The following is a 22115-nucleotide window of genomic DNA, read 5'->3' on the forward strand; positions in this document are numbered from 1 at the left end:
CGTATGGGTGCTCTAAGACTACATAAGCAAAAAGGTGCGCTTGTTAAACAGGAAGTACTTACCTGCTGTGTTGGAAGACACGGAGCTTGACATGGCCAGTGCTAGCGTGGGGTTGATGTGGAATGTAAGTAGAAAGCGTTCAGCGCTACAGTGTCAAAACATAGCCCGTGTTGAGAGCGCCATAGAGTGCACAGCGCCGTGTAAAGCTGACGAGAGATATGTTTATGTGGTGCGATAAGGCCTAACATGCAGCAGCACTCGCCGGAAAGTCATCGCAAGGCAGGGCAGGTGCAGTCAATCTCATTGGCGGTATCAGTGGCGGCAGGCGTACTCGTGCCATGTCCTGTCGCTCGGTAGGCGTCACAGCCATGGCAAATAGCAGTCTCGCTAACACGGGGAGCTCCTGACGACCAGCGCATCAGCCCATACGCCAGTAGGTATGCAATGCACCTATTTCTAGAATCTTCAGTTCGAGGACATGCATGTGGCTTCAACGGAAACTGTGCGCAACGTCGGCGTAAGCTCGTGTGGGGAGGATGCGGGGTTGACGCGTCGTAGCAGCGCGTATCGTCGTTTTCTCGTACCGTGGCACTATATCGCGCGTCAGTAACAATTGCGCTCTGCGCTGATAATGCGCGTAGACGTACCCTTCGCCCCCTCCGCTGTGTGGGCCTTACTGCTTGATACTTCCGGGCGACGAACACGGCATTATAGTGGTAGTTTCATGGGAACGCTACCAGATCGTAAATCACAAACTCTTGGATGCTATGCATTATGTGGCATTGAAAACGCATCTTAGATGCTATCAAAAACGACGCGTATGACACGTCTCCAGCGATGCATCCATGGATGTAATGATGAGCCGCGGAGTCCGGGCGTGGTGGGTCCATTCCCAATTGCGTCTAGACCAAATACGCAGCTCTCGCATCTCAAGCTGGAGGCAGGCAAGATGACGCCAGCCACCCAGCCTTCCACACGACACCACCTCCATCATCATCGTCGCCGCTCGCATCTCATACAGCGAACTTCGACCTCGCTCTCAGCCTGGCACCATAAACCCAGATCAGATACATACCAATCTACTTAGAGTTAGCGCACAATCACAGACTTGCTTGATCTGGTCAAACTCACAATGCCCATAACACTCAGGCCACCCAAAAGACTAATTCCCTTTCCTATTCCCAATTTGAGATACATTGGGCGGGAGAAGAGTACGGATCCGAAAGCGAAGGCAGAGCGACAGAAGTCATTGCCCGCGAAGAGGGACGCGGCGTATTGCGGGTAAGACATGGGCACGTAGGCTTCAAAAATGTTAGCGAAACGAACAGTAAGCACCGTAGAGGCAGAGACGACGACTTACAAAAGACAGCCTGGAAGATGATATACACGCTAGTCGAATATATAACGATACCGATAGCTGAAGCAAGCCAATGTACAGATTGGCGAGCCGTCCAGCCTACGCAAAATCGCTGTTAGTGCCTGAATTCTCAGCTCTAGTCGTCCGGTCAGACTCACCAAAGATGAATAAACCGATCGGTACCCCAAAACTCGCAAAAATGGCCGGCACGAGTCTATGCTCTTGGGGTCTCAGTCCTTGCTTGAGGATATCCGGTATGAGGTAGAACCTCAGATAAGAAAAGTAGATCGTCATAGCAATGACGCATCCCACGATGATCGAAAGAAACACGATCGTCATCTCGCCGACGCTGAACCCATATATCTCCAAATACACGAGAGGGAAAACCTCGAAGAAGGAGTAGTAGATACCGTATGTCAGCGCGGAGTAGACGTTGATGAAGAAGAGAGCAGGGTCTTTTACGCAGATCTCCAGAGGTTTGATGAGAGTATCTAGGAGTTCTGCGGAGAACTTGGTGCCTTTGCGATCGATCTCGGTTTGCGTATGGATATTCGGATTGCCAGTCAGTGCACGCAGACGGGCAGATCGGTAAAGAAGGATGGTGGTAGGCTGCGTTTCTGGCAGGAAGAAGAAAAAGAGGAGGAATACTGGGGCGGCCATCCAGAGGAGTTCCCATTGAGACCTAAACACATACGACTAATCAGCATCGACGAAAGAAGAAGGCTAGGTTGATAGAGCAACAAGACGTACCATCGCCAATTCTCAGCATAGACGGAAAAACCAGATAGGAGAGGCCCGAGAGCTGGCCCCGCAAATGCAGCTGCTGTCCAGAAAGCTAGACCATATGGTATGTGGAGCAGAGAGTACAAATCCTGCATCGTAGCTCCGCCGTTCGCTAGGCAGGGGCTTCCGAAAAAGCCGAGTAGGAAGCGAAGGAACAAGAAGCCGCCAAGATTGTCTACCAGTGCGGTAGGTAAAGTGAGGATGGTGAAGAGCGCGAAGGTCGTGATGTACGGTATGTTTCTGCCGAGTTGGGGTACTGTGATGAGCTGTTAGCAAGGCCTACGTCCGCGACAACTTCCTCACACGGGACGAGCATCCGATGAAGAGGGACAGGAGAGGACATCACATACCCTCGCTCAGAGGCGCAAACAACAACGGACCGATCCCATATCCTACACACCGTCAGCTATCCATCCCATCCCATCATCTCTCTCATCGCAGGCCAGCAACATACCTAGCACATAAAGCGCCAACCCCAAACTCGCCTTAAACGCCCCCACCCCAAACTCACTCATAACCAACAGCGTACTACTAACATAGATCGAGCTACCCGCATACACAATGAACGTATACAGACAGATCAAGAAAGCCGTCCATGCTTTCTTGCCCTGCGACCAGTTCTGTGGGTTCGCAGTGTCGGTCGTGGTGTACCATTCGGCTAGTATGAGGCCGTCGGCCGTCTTGACGGGAGCGATGGAGTGGACGGGTGAGTGTGTGGTGTGGAGGGCTAGGTCGGCTTCGAGGCGTGAGGGGCTGAAGGGCAGGGCGTGTGACGGGAGCGGGGTGGTTGAGATTGAGTTGCGTGTCGAAGTCCCTTCAGCTCCTGCGGTATGGGAAGGAAGTTTCTCGACGTCGGTGTATGCACATGGGATTTCGAAATCGGGTAGCTCTTCTGGATACTTGAAGAACTGGTTACGTGTTGCGTAACGGACGATTTGGCCAAAAGGCGCGTCGCGAACGATCTCCTTGATGGTGTCCATGATTTCCAGATACGCGAACGAGATCTCGCAAAATTCGATACTGTCAAGAAAGCTGCCCAAGCTTTTCCGGTATAACACCCTTCTTATACCTACACATCTTACCACCTATTCTAATCACCAAAACATCCCCATAAGCGGCTCTGCTCCCCTCCTCCCATCCAGCCAACGCACTGGAAAGCCACCCCTTCCCGCCTCCTCCCCAACGACAAATCAACGTTACAGTCAGCAAAAGCCATCAGAAACCACAGAGCGAATATTCATACACCAGAGCAAATTGCATGACGCAAGGCTGATAAGACGCCGGACATGGCAAGTAAGACCCGAAAGCGGCGGGTAGACAGCCACGTGATTGGTACTGCAGCGAAAGCCACAAAGCCCAACGGCGTAATTTGCACTTTTTGCTGACCGATCAGGGTTTGTTGATGGAATGCAGTGGCAGGACTGGCTTGATAGCACGCGTTCAGCCCTTTGCTTCTGTTTACTGATCGGTGTTCGTCGTCGACGTGGTGCGTTTTGTCAGATCCGCCAAGATCCGATACTGGCTGACATGTACATGCTGACGAGCACCGCTTACCCAAGTTACCTCACACAATGGAAAACCCCGAACATCCTAGAGCCTACGTTGACCTTGGACTGCTTACTTTGTACATTTTTATCTTAATGTAGGCTCTAGGGTGTTTAGTAGTACACGTTAATTATGAAAAAACTAGACAGGCCTGCAGCCTACATCAACACAAAAACCTACAAAATAGGTAATCTGGCGTTAATGTAGGCTCTAGACCTGTTCAGTTTTTTTCTTGTATAAAGTGGGTACGTCAATGTGTCGATTATAATTATATGCACACTAAGAGCAGGTAACCACCCATAGGCCCTGTCTGGTATACGCCGACAATGAAACAGAAGGAAATAATGCCTCGCTCATGCAAAACCTTGATCACATGCTTTTTTTCCGTCTCCAACTCCGTCTAAATTTGACTCTCCCCTCTCATCCCAAGATCCTTCGACCGTACGGCGGAGCTGCGATCTTCTATTGGGCAGCTGATGTAGGTTTTGACTCATACGCAGTCTTTGCTGTAGTAGTCAAGGTTTCTAGCTCGCCACTGGTTTCGCACATGGACCGGAATGAACCGCCATCTTTTCGGACAAGATCGTAGGGGTGGCCGTACTCGATGACCTCACCCTTGTCCAGAACAAGGACCTTGTCATAGTCAATGATTGTTTGGAGACGATGTGCTATCGTGATTGTGGTGTTCTTGATCTGACGAATGGTTTCTTGGATCTTCGCATCCGTGGCGTAGTCGATGGACGCTGTGGCTTCGTCCATCAGCAGAACCTTGGGTGCTTTCAGTAGCGCTCGCGCTAAGCACAAAAGTTGTCGTTGACCTTGCGACAGGTTGGACCCGGATTCCGACACCAATGAGTTGAGGTTCTTGAATGGGTTCTTGTTGTCGGCCTCCATAGCAGCCTGTGCCGCTACATCGTCGCGGTCCACGGTACGCCCATCAGGCATGACCACGATAGTGTCTTCCTGTGTCTCGCCACGTTCCCAGTCGCGGTTCGCCAGAATGGACCCGGGATTTGTGGTAGCGGCTGAGTAGCTGCCGTTGACATCCGCTGTTACAGCGTTTGTTGTTGGAACGGGAATCTGGACAGCGCGAGGTGGGGTGGTCGCTCCAGTAGGAGTGACAGAGCCGGACGCGGGGCGTGATAGAGTAGAGATCAGGTTGACTTCGCGAAGGGCGGTGTAGATCTCTTCATCAGTGAAGATGGAGAAGGGGTCGAGATTGCTTCGGATAGTGCCTGTGAAAAGTGTCGGATCTGTGTAGTGTCAGCATCTGTTCCACTCTAATAAGATATAAAGATGTGCCTACCTTGCGGTACCATGACGACGTTCTCCCGCAGATCGTGCAGGCCTATCGTACCAACATCGATGTCATCGATCAAGATCTTGCCCTTCTCAGCCTCCAACGCCCGGAACAAGGCAAGTGCCATCGAACTCTTGCCGGCACCTGTTCGGCCTACGACACCGACCTTCTCACCTGGAAGGATTTTGAAGGTCAAGTCCTTCAGGACAAGGTCAAAGTCAGTTCTGTATCGCGTGCTGTAGTGGATGAACTCTACGGATCCCTTGCTCGGCCAGTTGGATGGTGGACGGTTCTCTGAAATGACAGATGGAGCTTCCTGGTCAACATCGAGATACTCCTTGACACGCTCGACCGAGTTCATGTTCTGTTCATTAGCAGAGTAGAGACGAACGAACCACAAGACGTTCTCGGTGAAGGTAACAGCATAGGTAAGCGCGAGACCCGCTGCACCTGCATCAATGTGTCCAACGCTGAGCACCACGAAAGCTCCGGAGAAGAAGGCGACCATGGCACCGACGACGTCCACTCGGAACGCAAGCCACCTGTTGGCTGCCCAGAGATAGATGAACGGACGATGTTGAGTGTTAATCTTCGCCAAGTTCTCGCGGATGAAGCGGCGTTCGTCACCGTAGGCTCTGATAGTCGTCATGCCGGATAGTGTCTCACCAAACTGTTGATACAGCGGACTTCGATGTACGGATTCCAATCGCTTCAGGTCGCGGGACGAATTGATGTAGAAGCGACCGATGAGGAAGTAGAGGATGGAGATGAAGAAGGCCGCTATTAGGAAACCAGGAGTAATGATCGAGATAAGAATGACGATCGTGATGATTGAAGCGAAGCAATGGACAACACCAATGGCGACTGGCGCTACCTCTTGGTCGACGGATTCAATGTCCTTGGAGAACCTGTTCATGAGCTGACCGAGTGGTGTCTGATCGAAGAAGCGGAACTTGGCATGGGTGACCTTTTGAATGAGACGTTCGTGTATGCGTTTGGATGCAGCGAGAGACCCTCCAAAGAGGAAACCTTCTCGTAAGAAGGTGATGAACATGAAGATGAGTCCAAGAACGGCGTAAACGCTGAGGAAGTATGCAGAGTTGACGTCCGGGTTCGGGTCACTGAAAGTAGTCTGCATGGTGTTGTAGGCATACGACTGCTGCTCCGGTTGTGTAAAGAAGGGAATGTTCCAGCTGCAAGTACCACTGTTCATGCATGTTCCCATGCCACTTATTGTCGGAGCATGCGTTACCGGAGATTGGTGGTGGCTGCTCGCTACAGCATAGCCCTTTTCTGCGTACGCGTTCGCCCATGTGCGGATCCAGAGGTTGGTAGATACCGAAGAGATTTGCGCAGCTACAAAAGCAATGGTAGCACCAAGCCAGTAGTACCAGGGGCCCATAGCTCGAAGATACATGGTGATGATGCTCAGCTTCACGCCCCCCTCTGCTTTCTTCTCGTCCTGACTGTTGCTGGCTGGCTTCTTCTTCTTAGCGTCCGGTTTGCCATTTGCGGTGCCATTAGCAGACCCGTTGGCGTGATTGGCATCGCCGTTTGCTTCTTCACCAGCATCCGAGGGCTCTTGAGAAGGAGGCTTGGACGCTCCTCTTGATGCGGGCCGTGATTTAGTAAGATCCTCGGTAAGCTTTCCTGAGTTGATGACCTCATCTGCTGTGCCTTGTGCGACCACTCGGCCGTTCTCAAGTGCAACAGCAAACTCTGCGTGTGGCAAACAGAGGCTGACGTTGTGTGTGACGAGGATGCAAGTTCGGTTGGCCATAAGTCGTCCGTGAAGTGCGTAATGGAAGATCCATTTGGCAGTATGGGCGTCGACAGCGCTCAGAACATCGTCAAGAAGAACGTGACGAGCCTTGCTGTACAACGCACGGGCCAATGAGATACGCTGTTTCTGGCCTCCGGACAGTGTGACACCCTTCTCTCCCACTATCGTCTCGTCGCCAGCATCAAGGATCTCAAGATCTCGCTTCAGAGAGCAGGCTTCGATAACCTCGTCGTAGCGCTTCTGGTCGAAAGGACTTGCGAATACGATATTGTCCTTGACCGTACCGTTGACAAGCCAAGCTTGCTGAGCGCAGTAAGCTATACTGTCAGTGAGTCCAGTGTCGGGGTCGGGAGTCAGGTCCTCTCGGCTTAGTCCACCAGGCAAGTAAACACTACCCTTGAGCTTTGTCATTTCACCAAGCAGGCCCATGAGCAATGAAGTCTTTCCAGAGCCAGTGGGTCCAACAACAACGTTGAGCTTGCCGACACGGAACGTCAGGTTGAGGTCCATCAGCTTGAAGGCATCCGCCGAAGCCTGGTCTGCCATGTCTGTTCCTCCCCAGCTGAATGTACCGTTCTCGAATCCAATGATGGCTTGGCCATCTTCGTCCTTCTTCTGGGTCACGAGTTGCGAGTACTTGTCCGTCTCAGGCTCGGACAGATACTCCTCGATACGATCAACTGAAACCTTGGATTCTTGGACGTGGGCAACCATATCTGCGAGCTGATCCAGCGGGATCCTCAGAATTTGGAAAAGCGAGAGGGCGGTGAATGCGACAGATGGAATGAGCGCCTTATGTTCAACGTTCGTGTACACGAGGAAGGACAAGAACGTGATTAAGACTGGCGAGCCCGACCATATCGTAGCTGCCACCGCCCACAGAATGTATCTCCGTCGCAGATGCTTGAGCTCAATGTACCGCTTTTCGTTGACCAGACCAATGAAGCGTTGCTCCCAAGCAAAGAACTTGATAATCCGGATGTTGGTGAGGACTTCGTTGGTCGTGTGGATGCGGGCATCGGTGGCCGCGAGAATGAGTTTCTGGATCTTGGAGAATTGTCGCGCAACATACATGTTGATAGGGAGCAAGAAAACCATCATACCAATACCAGCAATCGAGCTGTAACCCAGGATGCGGTAGAGCAAGAAGACAGCCACGACAACTTGGACTGGGGTGTTGGCCCAGAGGAAGTGTAGATAAGCGCAGATCTCGCTGACTTTGAAAGCGTCGACAGCCATAAGGTTGATGATAGCACCGGTGGTGACCTGAGCGTCGGATTCGGGTTTCGATGTTTCGTCTTCTTTCGAGGCTCCAGTCGCCTTCTTCTTCTTGCCAAAGGTGAACATGCGCTTCAGTCCCTTGGGTTCTTCATCATTCTCCTGCTTCTTCTTCTCCTCGCCCAAGGCCTTCTCGGTGGTAGCTGCTGCTCGTCTCTTGAGCGCTTTTGCGTAGATTTCTCCAATGATGACAGCGCGGAGGCGGATGCAGATTTTTCGACCGAGCCACAGCGCTTGGCCGTCAGCAAGTGCAGACAAACTGCCAGAAACGAACAGCAAAATGACGTAGAACCAGGCGGCGTTGGCGGGCGTCTGCTCGGGCTTCTCAACGTACTCCAGAATGACCTTGAGAAGTAGTGTCGGGGCGAAAGTAAGGAAACCAGAAATGGCAGCCCAGCCTGCTTGGATGAGCAGACCACGCTTGAAGTGCTTCAAAAGGTGGTAAGCTAAGCCGGATGTCTTCTTGACCTGACGGTAGTTCGCGATGACAGCTGCAGCCTTGTCCTTGGAGGGCAAGTTCCAGACATCGGTAAGCTCGTATGTCTTCTTATATCCTGTCCAGACGATTGGATCGACCCAGCTGAAAGTGGCAAGCGAGAAAACACTGGCGATAGGTTCCCGGGCTGGCGCGATGTCGCCTTCATACTCTAGCTCCACCGCCTTGTTGCCTTTCCTGGAGCACAAAGAGATTAGGAATAGTAGCGAGACGAGGACGAAATCGCCAATCATCAGCTTCCGGTGTAGAGGCGATCGTGGGTGGATGATGGCCGACCGGAATAGAAGGACGCTGAAGACCCATTGGAACCCGTAAATGAAGGCAGTGTGGTACCACAGCTTGGGAAACGAGAATCTGCTGGTGCTGGAGAACAGCAATCGCAGCGAAGCCAGGGTGGCGATGTAAGCCCAGACAGCAACGTTGGCAATGGCCGCAAGCTTGCCGTGCTTGCCCCAAACATTGGTCACCAGCACAGCGACGTGGAGTGCCAGCTGGGCTAGTACCGCCGCTTCCTCGAGTATGACGACCGTGAGCTCTCCGCGGGGTTTGTCTACGGCCATGGTGGAGACCGTGTTGACGGCGTGAAGCGCGAGATCTTCGTTCCGGTCAAGGTCGTCTTCGGCATCTTCGTAGGGTTCGTCGCCATCATAGCGAGGACTGCGGAAGGACCAAACATTGGCGGGGTCTTCGAGGACACTGTAGGCGTGGTAGTATCGGGACGCGGTGGCGGCGAAATAGAGTTGGACCAGTAGATAAACGACGGATATTCCGCATACGATGAGAGGGAATAGTGTTTGAAGATAGCTGCGACGTGTTAGCTGAGTGGTCGTTGGTGGTGGCGCATCGCCTATCGGATGGCTGCAGTGGCATCTGAGACATCGCGTCGTGGCGCAAAGCAAAAAGAAGCACCTACTCTTGCTCGAAACACCTCGAGAAGTCGTCTCTGCCCCAGAACGGGCCTCTACAGTGGGCGAACATGGTGTCTGCCGCAGTTGTACGAGACCTGTTGTGACCTGTGGTGGTGTTCAAACCTCCAGCACTCGCACTCGCTATTGACGGCTGTTGAGGCGCATTGGGACTAAAGGAAGGACCGGAGGGTGTATTCGCGCCTTCTGCTCGATTGCGCCGAAGTAAACAAACGGCAGCAGGGGGCCTCCAGCGATTGTGTCCAGGATAGGGTGGTTTGCGAGGAAGGGAACTGCTTCTTCGGTTTGCGCTTCCACTTGCCGCAAGAGCTTTTCCAGATCCGCACTGACGTTCACGCGCGCGTGCCCGAACTAACAAATGATGTAATTAGATTTTGATGCCGATGTGCAACCGAGATGCTGGGATCTGATAAGATAGCTGCAGATCAGATAACCGGCCCAATGTAAGGACGGGTGCAACGAGCCACACGCTGAGCGGTCGCAAACTACTCTATCGAACCGTCACCGTGGCTGCTGGTGTGGATATAGCAAGCAGTCTCACAAAGAGAGCTAGATCGTCACGACATATTGTTTGACAGGGTTCGTCTCCGCTTGACTCAAGGTGACATGGTTGTGCAGCAGATGCGCATGTGTCACAGAGCAGGCCATGCATCCGTCTCACGGCTTTTGTCGCGCTCTGCCGCTCTGCAGCTTCACACTACCGTACGCTCACATATTGACCGCCTCCATTAACTTTCGCAGAGTCATAATCCGATGGGTTCGTGACAACAGTTCCGAGGGCGAAAGGGCCGGTCGAGGGCACGCTGATACGTGCCGTGCTGTACGCCTCCCGCTTCCAGATTGGAGGTATCGGTCGTGTTGTCGGTGCAACCCAGTATTGGGCACGTTGCTAACTGCGTCCGTCTTCGCGCCATGTCTTGCCTGATGCTTCTCTTCACTACCAGGCAGGCCGTGGTAGCTGGCGCATGCCAGAGAGCCTCACGTTCGCCCTAGTGTAGAGGCCGATAAGCACCAAGGAATTACACCAAACGCGTAAAAGAGTCGAGAAGAGTCATAACGAGTCGTAAAGAGCCACAATGGACCTTCCTATACCGACGACAGCTCTATCGCGGGCTGCCGGACATGGCAAAGTCCAGATGTCCGGGGTACTGTGATGGCTGCAAGCACCTCCGCGGCTAAGGGTAAGTGGGACCAGGCGTTAGCTTCCCCACAGCTTACCAATTCGGCTGCCGTGCACACCACCTGTAACGCTGCTGACATTGCCAATAGGTCCGTCGTTAGGCGCAGCCTCAAAGTCGGTGAGAGACTCGCACACACATGCCGCCCCAAGTTACCTGCTGGCGCCATCTGCGCAGGTGCCGGTTCCCCTGGCGCGCCCAACGCCTTGGCCGGAGAACACAGCGTTGAACGCCGCGCAACGCTCGAGTCCTGCGACATGTGAAAACGGCCTGATTCCGCATTCTTCGCTCTGGTTTTACCAGGGACGTCCTTGAAGCGCAAAGCTTTGGGCCGCCACTGTGACACAGGTATCTGTCTACTGCCTACAATCGCACAATGTAACAAGTTCGCATGCGCGACAAATTAATCTGGGTTAGAACCACAAACCGTGTTGAGCGACGTAGTTCAGAAGTCATGTTGATGGCGACATGGACAAATTCCTACCCAAGAGATGGCAATCCTCAAACGTCGAACAGGCAGGTACGATGAGGCAGTCAGACAACACAGCCCGCCCACGTGCTGCCTCTCCACATCCCCGTGACCTATACAAACAGTCGTTACCTTCTCGCAAGCCTGCGTATAGTCTGTCATTTTCTCGGACATGGAACGCATACATGTTACTTATTTCCCTACGTTAACGATGCGACAGTCGACTACCCGCTCCATTCGCCTGGACGCCTTCGAGCTTCTAGACACCGGTCAATCACAGCCCACAGTACGCCATCTATCAAGAAACACGTGGAGTCGCTGGAGATAGTCAATGCATGGCCATCAACTCGCAGACTGCTATCACTGGACGCCACACGTTACACCTCAAGCCTTTGCCAACCTGTCAGAAAGCTTACAACTCCACAACTCCATCTCAAATGCGAGTTGGCTGCCGAACTGCAAGCCATACATGAGAGGGCGCGCATACGCCTACTTGGGTCCCGACGCTGACATGCTTCATGGTCTCTTTTTCCTGAAAAGGGCATTGGGTTACATGACTTGGAGGCTTTGTTGCACTGACGCTGGGCTTGAGTGTTGGAACATGATTTGTATGCGAACGCTTTTGTGTACTTCGACACGGGATGCTGCATTTGTTCCACCGCGGCGAGAGTCTACGTCGTCTACAAACGGCACCTTTAAGCGATCATACAGACAGTACGCCGCAGTATATAATCTCACATAGTTCTCAATGATACTGTTGTTCAGAAAGGAACATCCTCACCATCGAACATGCATCCCACACTCTCAGCAGCAGTGCTTCTAGCATCCCTCCTCCCATCCCCCGCCTTCTCAACAATTCCCAAACACCACCCCTCCTCCTTCCATCCCAGCGCCATCATAACCCGAGACGTCGCCATCATCGGCGGCGGCTCCTCCGGCACACACGCCGCAATCACGCTCAAAGACGCCAACAAAAGCATCGTCGTCATCGAGATCAAGAACCGGCTAGGCGGCCACACAGAAACCTACACAGACCCCGTAACCGGTCTCGCTCAAGACTACGGCGTACAAGTCTACCACAACGAAAGCACAGTCCTCGACTACTTCGCCCGCTTCGACATTCCCCTCGCACCCCCACAATACGCTGCCAACTCCGCAAACTACGACTTCAGCACCGGTCTCGCCGTCAACGTCAGTGCACCGAGTGTACAAGACCTCGGCGCCGGACTTCAGAAGTACGCAGCGTTCCTAGCCCAATTCCCCAAGCTAGAAAGCGGGATGTTCCTCCCTGACCCCGTCCCTGAAGACCTAACCATGCCGTTCGGCGACCTCGTTGCCAAAGTCGGTCTCGAAGCTCTGGTACAGATGATGTTCAGTACGAACCAGGGTATCGGGGATATACTCAGCGTGCCCGTGGTGGAGAATGCGCGTGTTAATGGGTTGGGTTTGGTCCAGCAACTCGCTGCGAATAGTCTTGTTGCCACAGCTCGCCGCAACAATAGCGAGTTGTACGGGAAAGCGCAGGCTGAGCTCCTTGATGCGGATAGCTTGTTGCTGTCTTCTGAGGTCGTGCGCTCGGTACGGAGGGAGAGTGGTGTGGAACTCGTTGTCAAGACACCCGATGGCGTCAAGTTGGTACGCGCGAAGAAACTCCTTGTCACCATTCCACCGCGTGTGGATCTGCTTGCGCGTTTCGATTTGCGGAGGCAGGAACGTGAAGTCTTTGGGAAACTTATCGATGTTGGGTATTATGCTGCTCTGGTCAAAAATACGAGTACACCTGACGACTTGGTCATTTACAATCGCGCGCCGGACACCCCGTACAACCTCGCTGCCCTGCCGGGTGTCTATACCATGGGGCCAACCGCTATTCCTGGTGTCAAAGCGATTTATTATGGTTCTCAACGGTCGAATGCGACATACCCACTTTCTGATGACTTTGTTAAAGGGGAGATGATCGCGGGTATCAAGCGATTGCAAACGGCAAATGCTGACAAATTCGAAGCAACAGAGCCAGAGTTCGTGGTGTTTACATCACATGCGCCGTTCTACACGCAAGCCGGTCCTGAGGATATATATGCTGGCATTTATGACGAGATGAACGCGCTACAGGGGGTGAGGAGCACGTATTGGAGCGGTGCGACGTTCCGAGCGCAAGATAGCAGCGCGCTCTGGAAGTTCAACAAGGAGATTGTGCTTCCTATGTTGATGGAGGGACTCTGAATATCGGGAGTGGATAGAAGTGATAGCATCTGAAACATCGATTTCTTCTCTGGATATATACAATGCTTGGTATGGAAAACGCGTCTACTGTCGAGCCTTGGCGACGGGTGTCCAGGGAGAGTACTTGGGCTTGACACTATCGTCTGTTAGTACCTGACCTGCCCATGTCGCAGTCTGGAACGTACGTGTTGTAAGGCTTGTATCCCGAGCGGGTCCACGTGAGAGTCGGCCTGTGCTCCTTTGGCTCCCAGACGCGGACCTGGCGCTGCAGAAGCGGGTCTGCGGCTGGTGACTTGTCGACCATGTATGACATCCAGGCGTGCCTGTGTAGAAAGTCAGATGTATGTTCTTCCCAAAGTCGTGTTTCGCGATTTTTGGTGCTGTAGCATACCATCCGGGTTCGATCTGAGAGCTGTTACAAACGTTAGTTTTGCTCCTTGTCTCCACGTTCGTTGCAACATACGGATCGAACTCATGGTCCTTGTAGTCGACCCAGCGGGTTCGGACTATGCCAGTCAGATATATGACTTCATCGTTGAGATCCGCGAATCTTACGAGGAAGCTCCTCCTCCAAGTTCTCGAAGTACTTATTGCCGTACTTGTCCTGGCCGATCAAGGTTCCGGCTTTAGTGTCACCTGTTCCCCATTAGCCCCTCCCTTAACATGGGGATTTATTTGTGTCCAAGCGTACCGATGTTCTAAGCGTGCGGGCGACTCGATCAGTCTATCTGCGATGTAAGGTGAGGGCGCGGGGATGCGAGCGTACCGCCATTTGGTGGCCATATTCCTGCGGACGTGTTAGCATTGCCATGTCAATTACTGCAGGCATTGAAGCTCACCTTAAGTCCAACTCGGCGCAGGTTGCGCAGCGTTCTCATGAGCGTCGACATGGCGGCGTTTGGTCAATTCAGCGTTCGTGATGCTTGTCGGATGTTGCTGCTTCGCGATTGACGATGCCAAGCACCGCTCTCACGCCTTTCCCAAGGCGTGCTAGCGCGAGCGTGATCCTTGTCGCCCAACCCCAAAGTGCATCAAAACTTAAGGAGTCGAAGCACATACCAGCATCCGGCGTGATAGCGAGTGGCCAACATGATAATAAGAAGCTTACTACGCGCCCAAGCACCGAAGATCGCGGGGAGGAGAACTTTTCGCATCCCACCTCGGACATTCAGGACAACGCGAAGATATTCGACCTCGAGTGCTGAGATGGCTTCACCTGTGCCTCAGAGCCAAGCGTCTATGCTTGCCACGATAACGACAGATTTGGATAAGATTGCGCCGCGATTTGAGATTCAGCCAGATCAGATTGAGATTCTTCAGACGCCTGCTGAGTTCTATCAAACATTGAAGGTAGGTCGGTCTTTGTTGTTGTCATTTTCCTACTCACTCTTCTGTTCTGTTTCTCTATTGGAATGTTCAACTCTTACAAGACAACATTCATCTCATGTTTCAATCAGCGTGCTTCTGTACTATCTGTCATTCTGTCAAGAGCCACACTACTCTCCCATGCCTATTTACTTCTGCCCTTGTACCGTATCTGCGAACTTCATGTCAACACTCCATCCCCAATGAACGGCTAGAGGGACAGAGATGCTGTGAGCAAGCTCATTCGTGGGGATGAAACCTCGTACTAACGGAGTCAGGACAAAATATCCAAAGCTCAATACCGGGTCTATCTATCTACACTCTACATCGGCAAGACCGAACATGAACTCATCTCAACTATTCGAGATGCTCTCCAACGTAACCCCAATCTCAAGGTCTCTTTCCTCACCGACGCTCTTCGCGGAACCAGAGAAACACCAAACGCTTCAACTGCCTCTCTTATGACACCTCTCATCTCAGAATTCGGATCAGATCGCGTAGAAGTACGCATGTACCATACGCCCAACCTAATTGGTCTGCGAAAGAAGTACATCCCAAAACGCATCAACGAAGGCTGGGGTCTCCAGCATATGAAGTTGTACGGCGTTGATGATGAGATCATCATGTCCGGAGCAAACCTGAGTGAAGATTACTTCACGAATCGACAGGATCGGTACCACTTGTTCAAGTCAAAAGACCTGACAGACTACTTTAAGAGGATACACGACGGCGTCGCAAAGTTAAGCTTCGACATACAGCCAAGCACCCAAGAAGGAAGCGGAGGCTACACCATGGCCTGGCCAACAACCAACGCCGCGCCCTCACCACTAGACTCCCCCTCGAACTACAAATCCGCCGCGGAGAAGCACCTCGCCCACCTCCTCCTACCATCCAACTCCCCAACCACCACATCTCCCTCACCCTCCACCTCAAAAACAACAATCTACCCCATCCTCTCCCTCGTCCCCCTCCTCCCCTCCTCAACCGAACTCCCCGCTCTAACAAAAATCCTAACCCACCTCACCACACCCCCCTTACAAAACTCGTCCTGGACCTTCACAGCCGGCTACTTCAACATGACGCCCTCCTTCCGCCGCCTCCTCCTCTCCACCCGCCCGGCCTCCGGCACAGTGCTAACCGCCCACCCCCACGCCAACGGCTTCTACGGCTCCAAAGGCGTAAGCGGCCTTCTCCCAGCCGCATACACACACCTCGCGAAATCCTTCCTGCGCAAAGTAAAACACGAAGGCCTCAGCGAGAGCATCGTGCTCAAAGAGTGGAAGAAGGGTATGGTGGGCCAGGAAGGCGGGTGGACGTATCATGCCAAGGGGCTGTGGGTTACGTTTCCCTCTGCCAATGGAGTAGGGGAGAAGGAAGATCCCAGCTTAACGGTTGTTGGGAGTAGCAATTATACGAAGAGGGCGTATGAGTTGGATCTTGAGGCTAATGTTGTTATTGCGACGGAGGATCCCGGGTTGAGGAAGAGGTTAGGGGAGGAGGTTAGGTGGTTGGGGGAACATGCGAGGGAGGTGGGTGAGAAGGAGTTTGAGAGGCCGGAGAGGAAGGTTGGGATGGATGTTAGGATGGCGATGTGGGCTGTTAGGGTATTGGGTGGTGCTTTGTGAGAAGGGTTAAGGATTGTGTATACCACTATGTATCAGAAATTGCGATGTTTTGTGCAGAGCATGACCAGAGGACGTAGCACTTGGGTGACTGAACGTTTTACTTTATTAACATTAGGAGGAGCTATGGAAGAAGTGTGATGGGTATATATGCAGAAGTCAAGAAGGAAACAAATGGACATTCAGCTTGCGCTGCCAAATTCTTCGCATCTTGTACCACGACTCCAAAATATCAGACCAACGAGATGTCTTCTTAAATGCGACCTCTCTAGCTCATTCAGGTGTAGACCAGCAATTCCGGGTTGCTCGCCAGACCACCAAGCCCCGATCGCCGACGACACGGCTGATGGTATTCCAGATGCCGTCGTCGGCAAAGTCCATGTCATCGAGGTTCAGGTGCTGTCGATAGCTCCAGACTTCCTCTAATGAGACGTCTTTTGAGTTGTTTGGGCTTTGATATGGTATCAAAGCATGTGCTGATCGTGGCGCTACCACGTACACAGAGCCACGGTCGGCTTTTGGTGGCTTTCGTGTCCGACAAGGCGGTAGTGCTTCCTTAACCTTTTCGATCATCTGTTCGGCTGGACAGCCCATCAGATCGACGGTCTTCAGCTCCTCGTTCTTGCCGTTCAGCAGCCACGTTGGCGGGCTGTACGTCTTCCACCAGAACGCATTAGAAACTGTCTCGTTTGTCTTGGCAATGTTCATCTGAACTGGGACGATGCCACCCTGGTGGTATACGCCCATCAGGATACCCAGGGCAACGTTGAAAACTACCCAAGTAACGATCCAGCTCTTTCGAATGCGCGGAGTCGGTAGGCGTATTGAGGAGAGTATTAATGGTACGGCGGGAAGTAAGAATCGTGCTTCTTGGTGTGGGAAGATGCTGAGAAGTGCGACGCCAGATATAGCTGAAAGGAGAATCATAGAAATGTGCGCCCTGCGCAAAAAGAACAGAAGCGGTGCCGCCGGACCGAGAAGTTGAGGGAGATTGACGAGGAAATGTTGGTATCGTGGATGTATGCCATGCTGAGCAAGGTTCGCGGAATCCGAGTTGTAACGGAAATTATTGAAAGGTGTGATGACGGCGCCGCTGATGAGTTTGGAAAAGGTAAATTCGCCGGGGGTATAAAACGCCGTGTCTACGCAGATAGCAAGGAAAGCTGTGAAGAGAGCGAACGTTGCAAGGAAGGCCAAAGAGAATGGTCTGTGGCTGTCAGTGAAGGTCAGAAGACGAGAGGGGCTGACTTACTTGCGCTTGAAGTGGGGTAGCAAAGTCGTCGCAGGAAGAAGCAGGAATGCTGGAAAGGTGATGCGATTGAAGATGCCTACGACGACCATGAAGCCGAGGATGGACGAGGCCAGGATGCCAGAGCGCTTCTGCACCTTGCGTTAGCCGCATATCCTAGATCGGCGAGCGGACCGAAACAACTCACCTTATCGTCCGTTATCCTCTGGATCAAGACCAGGCTCCAGAGCACCAGCAGCGTCTCGACGCTGTTGGAGAAGGTATGTGTCTGGAACGTCCAGGTCACATACGACGATGCGACGAGCATGACGGCAACACGACGCGCGCGCGGCGAAGCGACCAGCTCGTGGATAGCCCAGTCCTCCATCACGACACTCAGCGTCAACATGAGTACGCGCAGCGCCCAGTAGACGACCGACGGCGAGACGTCATATCCGAAGCCCTCCCATAGCCAGCGCAAGATGTACATGGGCCAGCCGTATGCGAGCCATAGCGGGAACGTGCTGCGGATGGGGTTCTCGGAGGTGAACTCCCAGGTTTCGTGGACGGGGTAGGAGAAGACACGCCCTGGATACAAGTCAGTCGTGGCCACGGGCGCATACGCAGACAGTGTCGCGACATACCGGCAATGACCTCGGGGCCCTGGAAGTTCTCGTCCGGGTGCAGATAGCTCGGCGATAGTGCAAAGTAGATGCGCACCAGGATCAGCAGGAAATAGACACGCCGCCACATGATGTCGAAAGTCGAGATGTGCCGTTTGGGGGTTTGGCGGGGTTGAGCAGGCGCATATCTGTCCGCTGTGGTGTTTGTTTTCGCAAAGTGAGGCCAACAAATGTTTTAGTGGCCTACGTCAATCAATCACCAGTTGCACGCGGATAGGGGGGCCGGTTGCAAGAGCGAATGGTGAGTTATGCTTTGCGACTCGTGCACTGTGATGATCTGCGAACTACATGGCGAGCAGAAGCATGGCTGATATATCGGCCGACTATCATGCGGCCTGATCAGATGCGATGTGGCAGCAACCGATGGTGCATCGGACTTGTCCACGGCTGTCTAGGCTGCCTTTGCATGCGGATCCGTTGCAGGCAGAAAGGTCACGTGGCGCAACATCAGTGGATCAGGTACCCAAGTACCCCTTCAAGGATACGTGTAGATGGGGTCGAAGTTGATGCGGCAGATCTGATGTTGCGATTCTGGTGTGAGCAATACTGAAACGTATCAAGTAGCCTTTTGAGTCACCGCGCATTTGGCCCGCTGGCGACTCTGGCTGGTCCTTGCACCCTTACCCAGACGTTTGTCGCCGGGGACTCAACGTACATCTCTTCTAATGACAGGTATCTAGAACGGGTCGTGTTAGCCCCAGGCATCATCCTCTGTGAGTCGAATCCACGTCGTATTCTGGTAACTTCTGCCGGCTGTGTGCGGCGTGGAGTCATCCTCCGTGCCATACGCGGGGGCTCGCCCAAAGTTCAAGTGAGCGCAAACACGGCACAAGCTGCTGGCCCACAAACGAGAGGGCAGCAATTCACAATGTCTTTTTTGAATCAGCAAGCAGCAAAGTGAAGCCGTGTAACAAAGCTGGTTCAAAGCACATACAACCTGCGTTCTCCCGTCACCACAGCGTCCCTTTGATGATTGCAGCCTTGCGCCTTGCCCCATCGAGCGAGCTTGGCGCCTGAGCTTAAACAGCGAGGCGGAGTTGGACCGTGGTTGCCTCTCTCACCCTCACAGCGCGCAAACGTGGACGCAAAACGCCTGCGCCTATATAATCACTGCCCACCCGAGCCCCAGACGCTCTTCCCACACACACATTCTCCATCAACTCTCAACGCAACGGCCACTTAACCCTGCCGCTCAACTCCATCCACAGCTTACCCCACTTCTACAACCACCTCCAACACCTTACCTTAAGCTATCGCAATGGCTACCACGAACTCTGAGGGAGTCAAGATGATCAACATTACCACCTCCGATGGCATCCAGATGGACGTCGAGCGCCCCGTCGCCGAGCGCTCCATCCTGATCAAGAACTTGCTCGAGGATCTTGGTGGTGAATCCTCCGAGTCCATTCCCATCCCCAACGTACGTACTCACCTTCCCACCTCCACCAAGAACAGCCACTAACATGTCGCAGGTCAACGAGGCCGTCATGAAGAAGGTCATCGAGTGGTGCGGCCACCACAAGAACGACCCGCCAGCCACCCAAGACGACGACTCCGACTCGCGCAAGAAGAGCACCGACATCGACGAGTGGGACCAGAAATTTATGCAGGTCGACCAGGAGATGCTCTTCGAGATCATCCTCGCCGCCAACTACCTCGACATCAAGGCTCTTCTCGACGTCGGTTGCAAGACCGTCGCCAACATGATCAAGGGCAAGTCCCCCGACGAGATCCGCAAGACGTTCAACATCCAGAACGACTTCACCCCCGAGGAGGAGGAGCAGATCCGCCGCGAGAACGAGTGGGCCGAGGACCGCTAAATGCGCGCACCTGGGTACGCTTGACCTCTTTGCCTCCGTATCGCATCGGTCAACGGACCGCGGACAAATACGGACCGGCCGGTGCATATGTGGAAGGGTTTCGTCTCCGGCGCAGGGGAGTTCATGGTTGTGGTTATTTTTCAAAGCGCATGATGCTGAGACTGTCCTTGTATTGGGCACCAGCAGGTTATGGACATTACGGTGGCTTACTGTACGTTGCATTCGAGACGCCCGTTTGTGACCTATTGCAGGTAGCTCGATCAAAACGTTAAATCACTTCTCCTCATCTTTTACCTTTTGCGACTCCGCATGTAACCTCGGCTTTCCGTATGACGTGATCTGCAAGTTGTGGAAGTAGGTTTCGCAACTACCAGTCAGCACTCGCTCGGCTCTTCTATGTCACCGGGATACATCGCGATCTAATATAATTTGAAGTTGAAGAAGATTCATGTTGAACTGATGGCCATTCCGAGTTGAGCTTATTCTTCTATACATTTTCATAACCCATGCCCGAGCTAAATATCCAAAACGCCAATTTCAACTGCAGACGCCTTCAGTAGGCGTCTCTCGCTACAAGGTCGCACATTTACCACCCCCTCTTCGCGAGCTTCTCGTCCTCGCCCATGCTACCACAGTTGATACCAACCATAGCCTCACCCAAATCCATGCTAACCTCCATAAGCACCTTGGGGTCCTTGTAATGCGTAACCGCCTGCACAATAGCCTTAGCCCTCTTCGCCGCATCCCCAGACTTGAAGATACCAGAGCCAACGAATACACCATCACAGCCCAACTGCATCATCAACGCGGCATCAGCGGGCGTCGCAACACCGCCCGCCGCAAAGTTGACAACAGGCAGACGGCCCAGCTTAGCCGTCTCCTTGAGCAGCGCGTAGTCGACCTGGAGCTCCTTTGCGTACGAGTACAGTTCCTCGTCCGACATGCTCTTTGCGCGCGCAATCTCGCTGTTTACAGTGCGCATGTGGCGCACGGCTTCGATGACGTCGCCCGTGCCGGCTTCGCCTTTTGTTCGGATCATGGCTGCGCCTTCGGAGATGCGGCGGAGGGCTTCGCCGAGGCCGCGGCAGCCGCACACGAAGGGGATGCGGAAGGGGTGCTTGGAGACGTGGTGGATGGCGTCGGCGGGGGTCAGGACTTCGGATTCGTCAATGTAATCTACGCCTAGGGCTTCGAGGATCTGGGGTGTTGGTGTTAGCAGGCATTTTGTGGATTTGGGGGAGGTGCTGGATGTACCTGGCATTCGACGAAATGGCCAATTCGCGCCTTGGCCATGACGGGGATGGTTACTGTGTCCATGATCTCCTTGATCATCTTGGGGTCGCTCATGCGGGCTACGCCACCCTGGGATCGAATGTCGGCGGGGACGCGCTCCAGGGCCATGACGGCTGATGCACCGGCTTCTTCTGCTATCCGTGCCTGTGGGGAGACATTGGTTAGCAATTGGTCGCGTTACCCAAAGCGCCGCGTAGTGAGCTTGGAGAAGACGAAACTTACTTGCTCGGCGTTAACAACGTCCATAATGACTCCGCCCTTCAACATGCGTGCCAGACCGGCCTTGACGGCAAAGTTGTTCTCGCCATCCTGTGCGCCGTGGCCGTTTGTGGTGGGGAGTTCAGTTGCCATTGTGAAGTATCGTGAGTTTTGATCGGAGGAAATCGAATAGATGTCGGAGGTAAGGTAAGGTATGAGTAAAGTAAGATCGGGTCAATTAGTAGTGTAATAGAGCAAGGTACTTTCACAGACGATGAGGTATTAAAGTCTAAGGGGAGGAAAATAAGGTAAGATCGTGAGTCAAAGTCGTCCGCGATGTATTACCTGTACATGTACCCGCGGAATCGCAATATTTTTTTGCCTTTGTAAGGTCCCTCCATCCCGCCTTCGCAGCTCGGAGGTTGCCCCGCCATGTTCCGCGGCGGCGTAGGGACATCTAGACCCCGCTATGCGCCCTTTGACACACGCGATGCATATGCGCCAATCAGCCGTCGGGAAAGTGCGATCCATGGCCGTGAATTGCCGTCGGCTTAGTCAGAGGATTTGA

General features: G+C 53.3%; 8 protein-coding genes across 8 annotated transcripts; 3 read left to right on the plus strand and 5 right to left on the minus strand.

Annotated features, from left to right (window-relative positions):
- Window positions 1-1456: 1456 nt before the first annotated feature.
- J4E86_011371 (uncharacterized protein) lies at window positions 1457-3120 on the minus strand (the record flags this gene model as incomplete). Its single annotated transcript, XM_051451862.1, has 4 exons — window positions 1457-2039; window positions 2108-2396; window positions 2491-2532; window positions 2691-3120. The coding sequence occupies 4 exons, from the start codon at window positions 3118-3120 to the stop codon at window positions 1457-1459; spliced, it is 1344 nt and encodes a 447-aa protein (XP_051296993.1).
- Window positions 3121-4147: 1027 nt separating this feature from the next.
- J4E86_011372 (uncharacterized protein) lies at window positions 4148-9520 on the minus strand (the record flags this gene model as incomplete). Its single annotated transcript, XM_051451863.1, has 3 exons — window positions 4148-4938; window positions 4992-9346; window positions 9456-9520. The coding sequence occupies 3 exons, from the start codon at window positions 9518-9520 to the stop codon at window positions 4148-4150; spliced, it is 5211 nt and encodes a 1736-aa protein (XP_051296994.1).
- A 2384-nt stretch (window positions 9521-11904) lies between these two features.
- Window positions 11905-13338, plus strand: J4E86_011373 (uncharacterized protein; the record flags this gene model as incomplete). The annotated part of the gene is made up of 1 exon (XM_051451864.1): window positions 11905-13338. The coding sequence occupies one exon, from the start codon at window positions 11905-11907 to the stop codon at window positions 13336-13338; it is 1434 nt and encodes a 477-aa protein (XP_051296995.1).
- Window positions 13339-13422: 84 nt separating this feature from the next.
- Window positions 13423-14228, minus strand: J4E86_011374 (uncharacterized protein; the record flags this gene model as incomplete). The annotated part of the gene is made up of 7 exons (XM_051451865.1): window positions 13423-13474; window positions 13524-13661; window positions 13802-13844; window positions 13894-13974; window positions 14030-14036; window positions 14105-14125; window positions 14178-14228. The coding sequence occupies 7 exons, from the start codon at window positions 14226-14228 to the stop codon at window positions 13423-13425; spliced, it is 393 nt and encodes a 130-aa protein (XP_051296996.1).
- A 316-nt stretch (window positions 14229-14544) lies between these two features.
- J4E86_011375 (uncharacterized protein) lies at window positions 14545-16328 on the plus strand (the record flags this gene model as incomplete). The annotated part of the gene is made up of 2 exons (XM_051451866.1): window positions 14545-14688; window positions 14982-16328. 2 exons carry the CDS (start codon window positions 14545-14547, stop codon window positions 16326-16328), a joined length of 1491 nt encoding a protein of 496 aa, XP_051296997.1.
- A 270-nt stretch (window positions 16329-16598) lies between these two features.
- Window positions 16599-18306, minus strand: J4E86_011376 (uncharacterized protein; the record flags this gene model as incomplete). Its single annotated transcript, XM_051451867.1, has 4 exons — window positions 16599-17532; window positions 17578-17705; window positions 17762-18141; window positions 18198-18306. The coding sequence occupies 4 exons, from the start codon at window positions 18304-18306 to the stop codon at window positions 16599-16601; spliced, it is 1551 nt and encodes a 516-aa protein (XP_051296998.1).
- Window positions 18307-19494: 1188 nt separating this feature from the next.
- Window positions 19495-20056, plus strand: J4E86_011377 (uncharacterized protein; the record flags this gene model as incomplete). The annotated part of the gene is made up of 2 exons (XM_051451868.1): window positions 19495-19656; window positions 19709-20056. 2 exons carry the CDS (start codon window positions 19495-19497, stop codon window positions 20054-20056), a joined length of 510 nt encoding a protein of 169 aa, XP_051296999.1.
- A 586-nt stretch (window positions 20057-20642) lies between these two features.
- On the minus strand, window positions 20643-21700 carry J4E86_011378 (uncharacterized protein; the record flags this gene model as incomplete). Its single annotated transcript, XM_051451869.1, has 3 exons — window positions 20643-21254; window positions 21311-21493; window positions 21572-21700. 3 exons carry the CDS (start codon window positions 21698-21700, stop codon window positions 20643-20645), a joined length of 924 nt encoding a protein of 307 aa, XP_051297000.1.
- Window positions 21701-22115: the final 415 nt, after the last annotated feature.

The sequence above is a fragment of the Alternaria arbusti genome (genome assembly GCF_024043155.1).
Source record: "Alternaria arbusti strain BMP 1465 chromosome Unknown scaffold_33, whole genome shotgun sequence".
Taxonomy (NCBI): domain Eukaryota; kingdom Fungi; phylum Ascomycota; class Dothideomycetes; order Pleosporales; family Pleosporaceae; genus Alternaria; species Alternaria arbusti.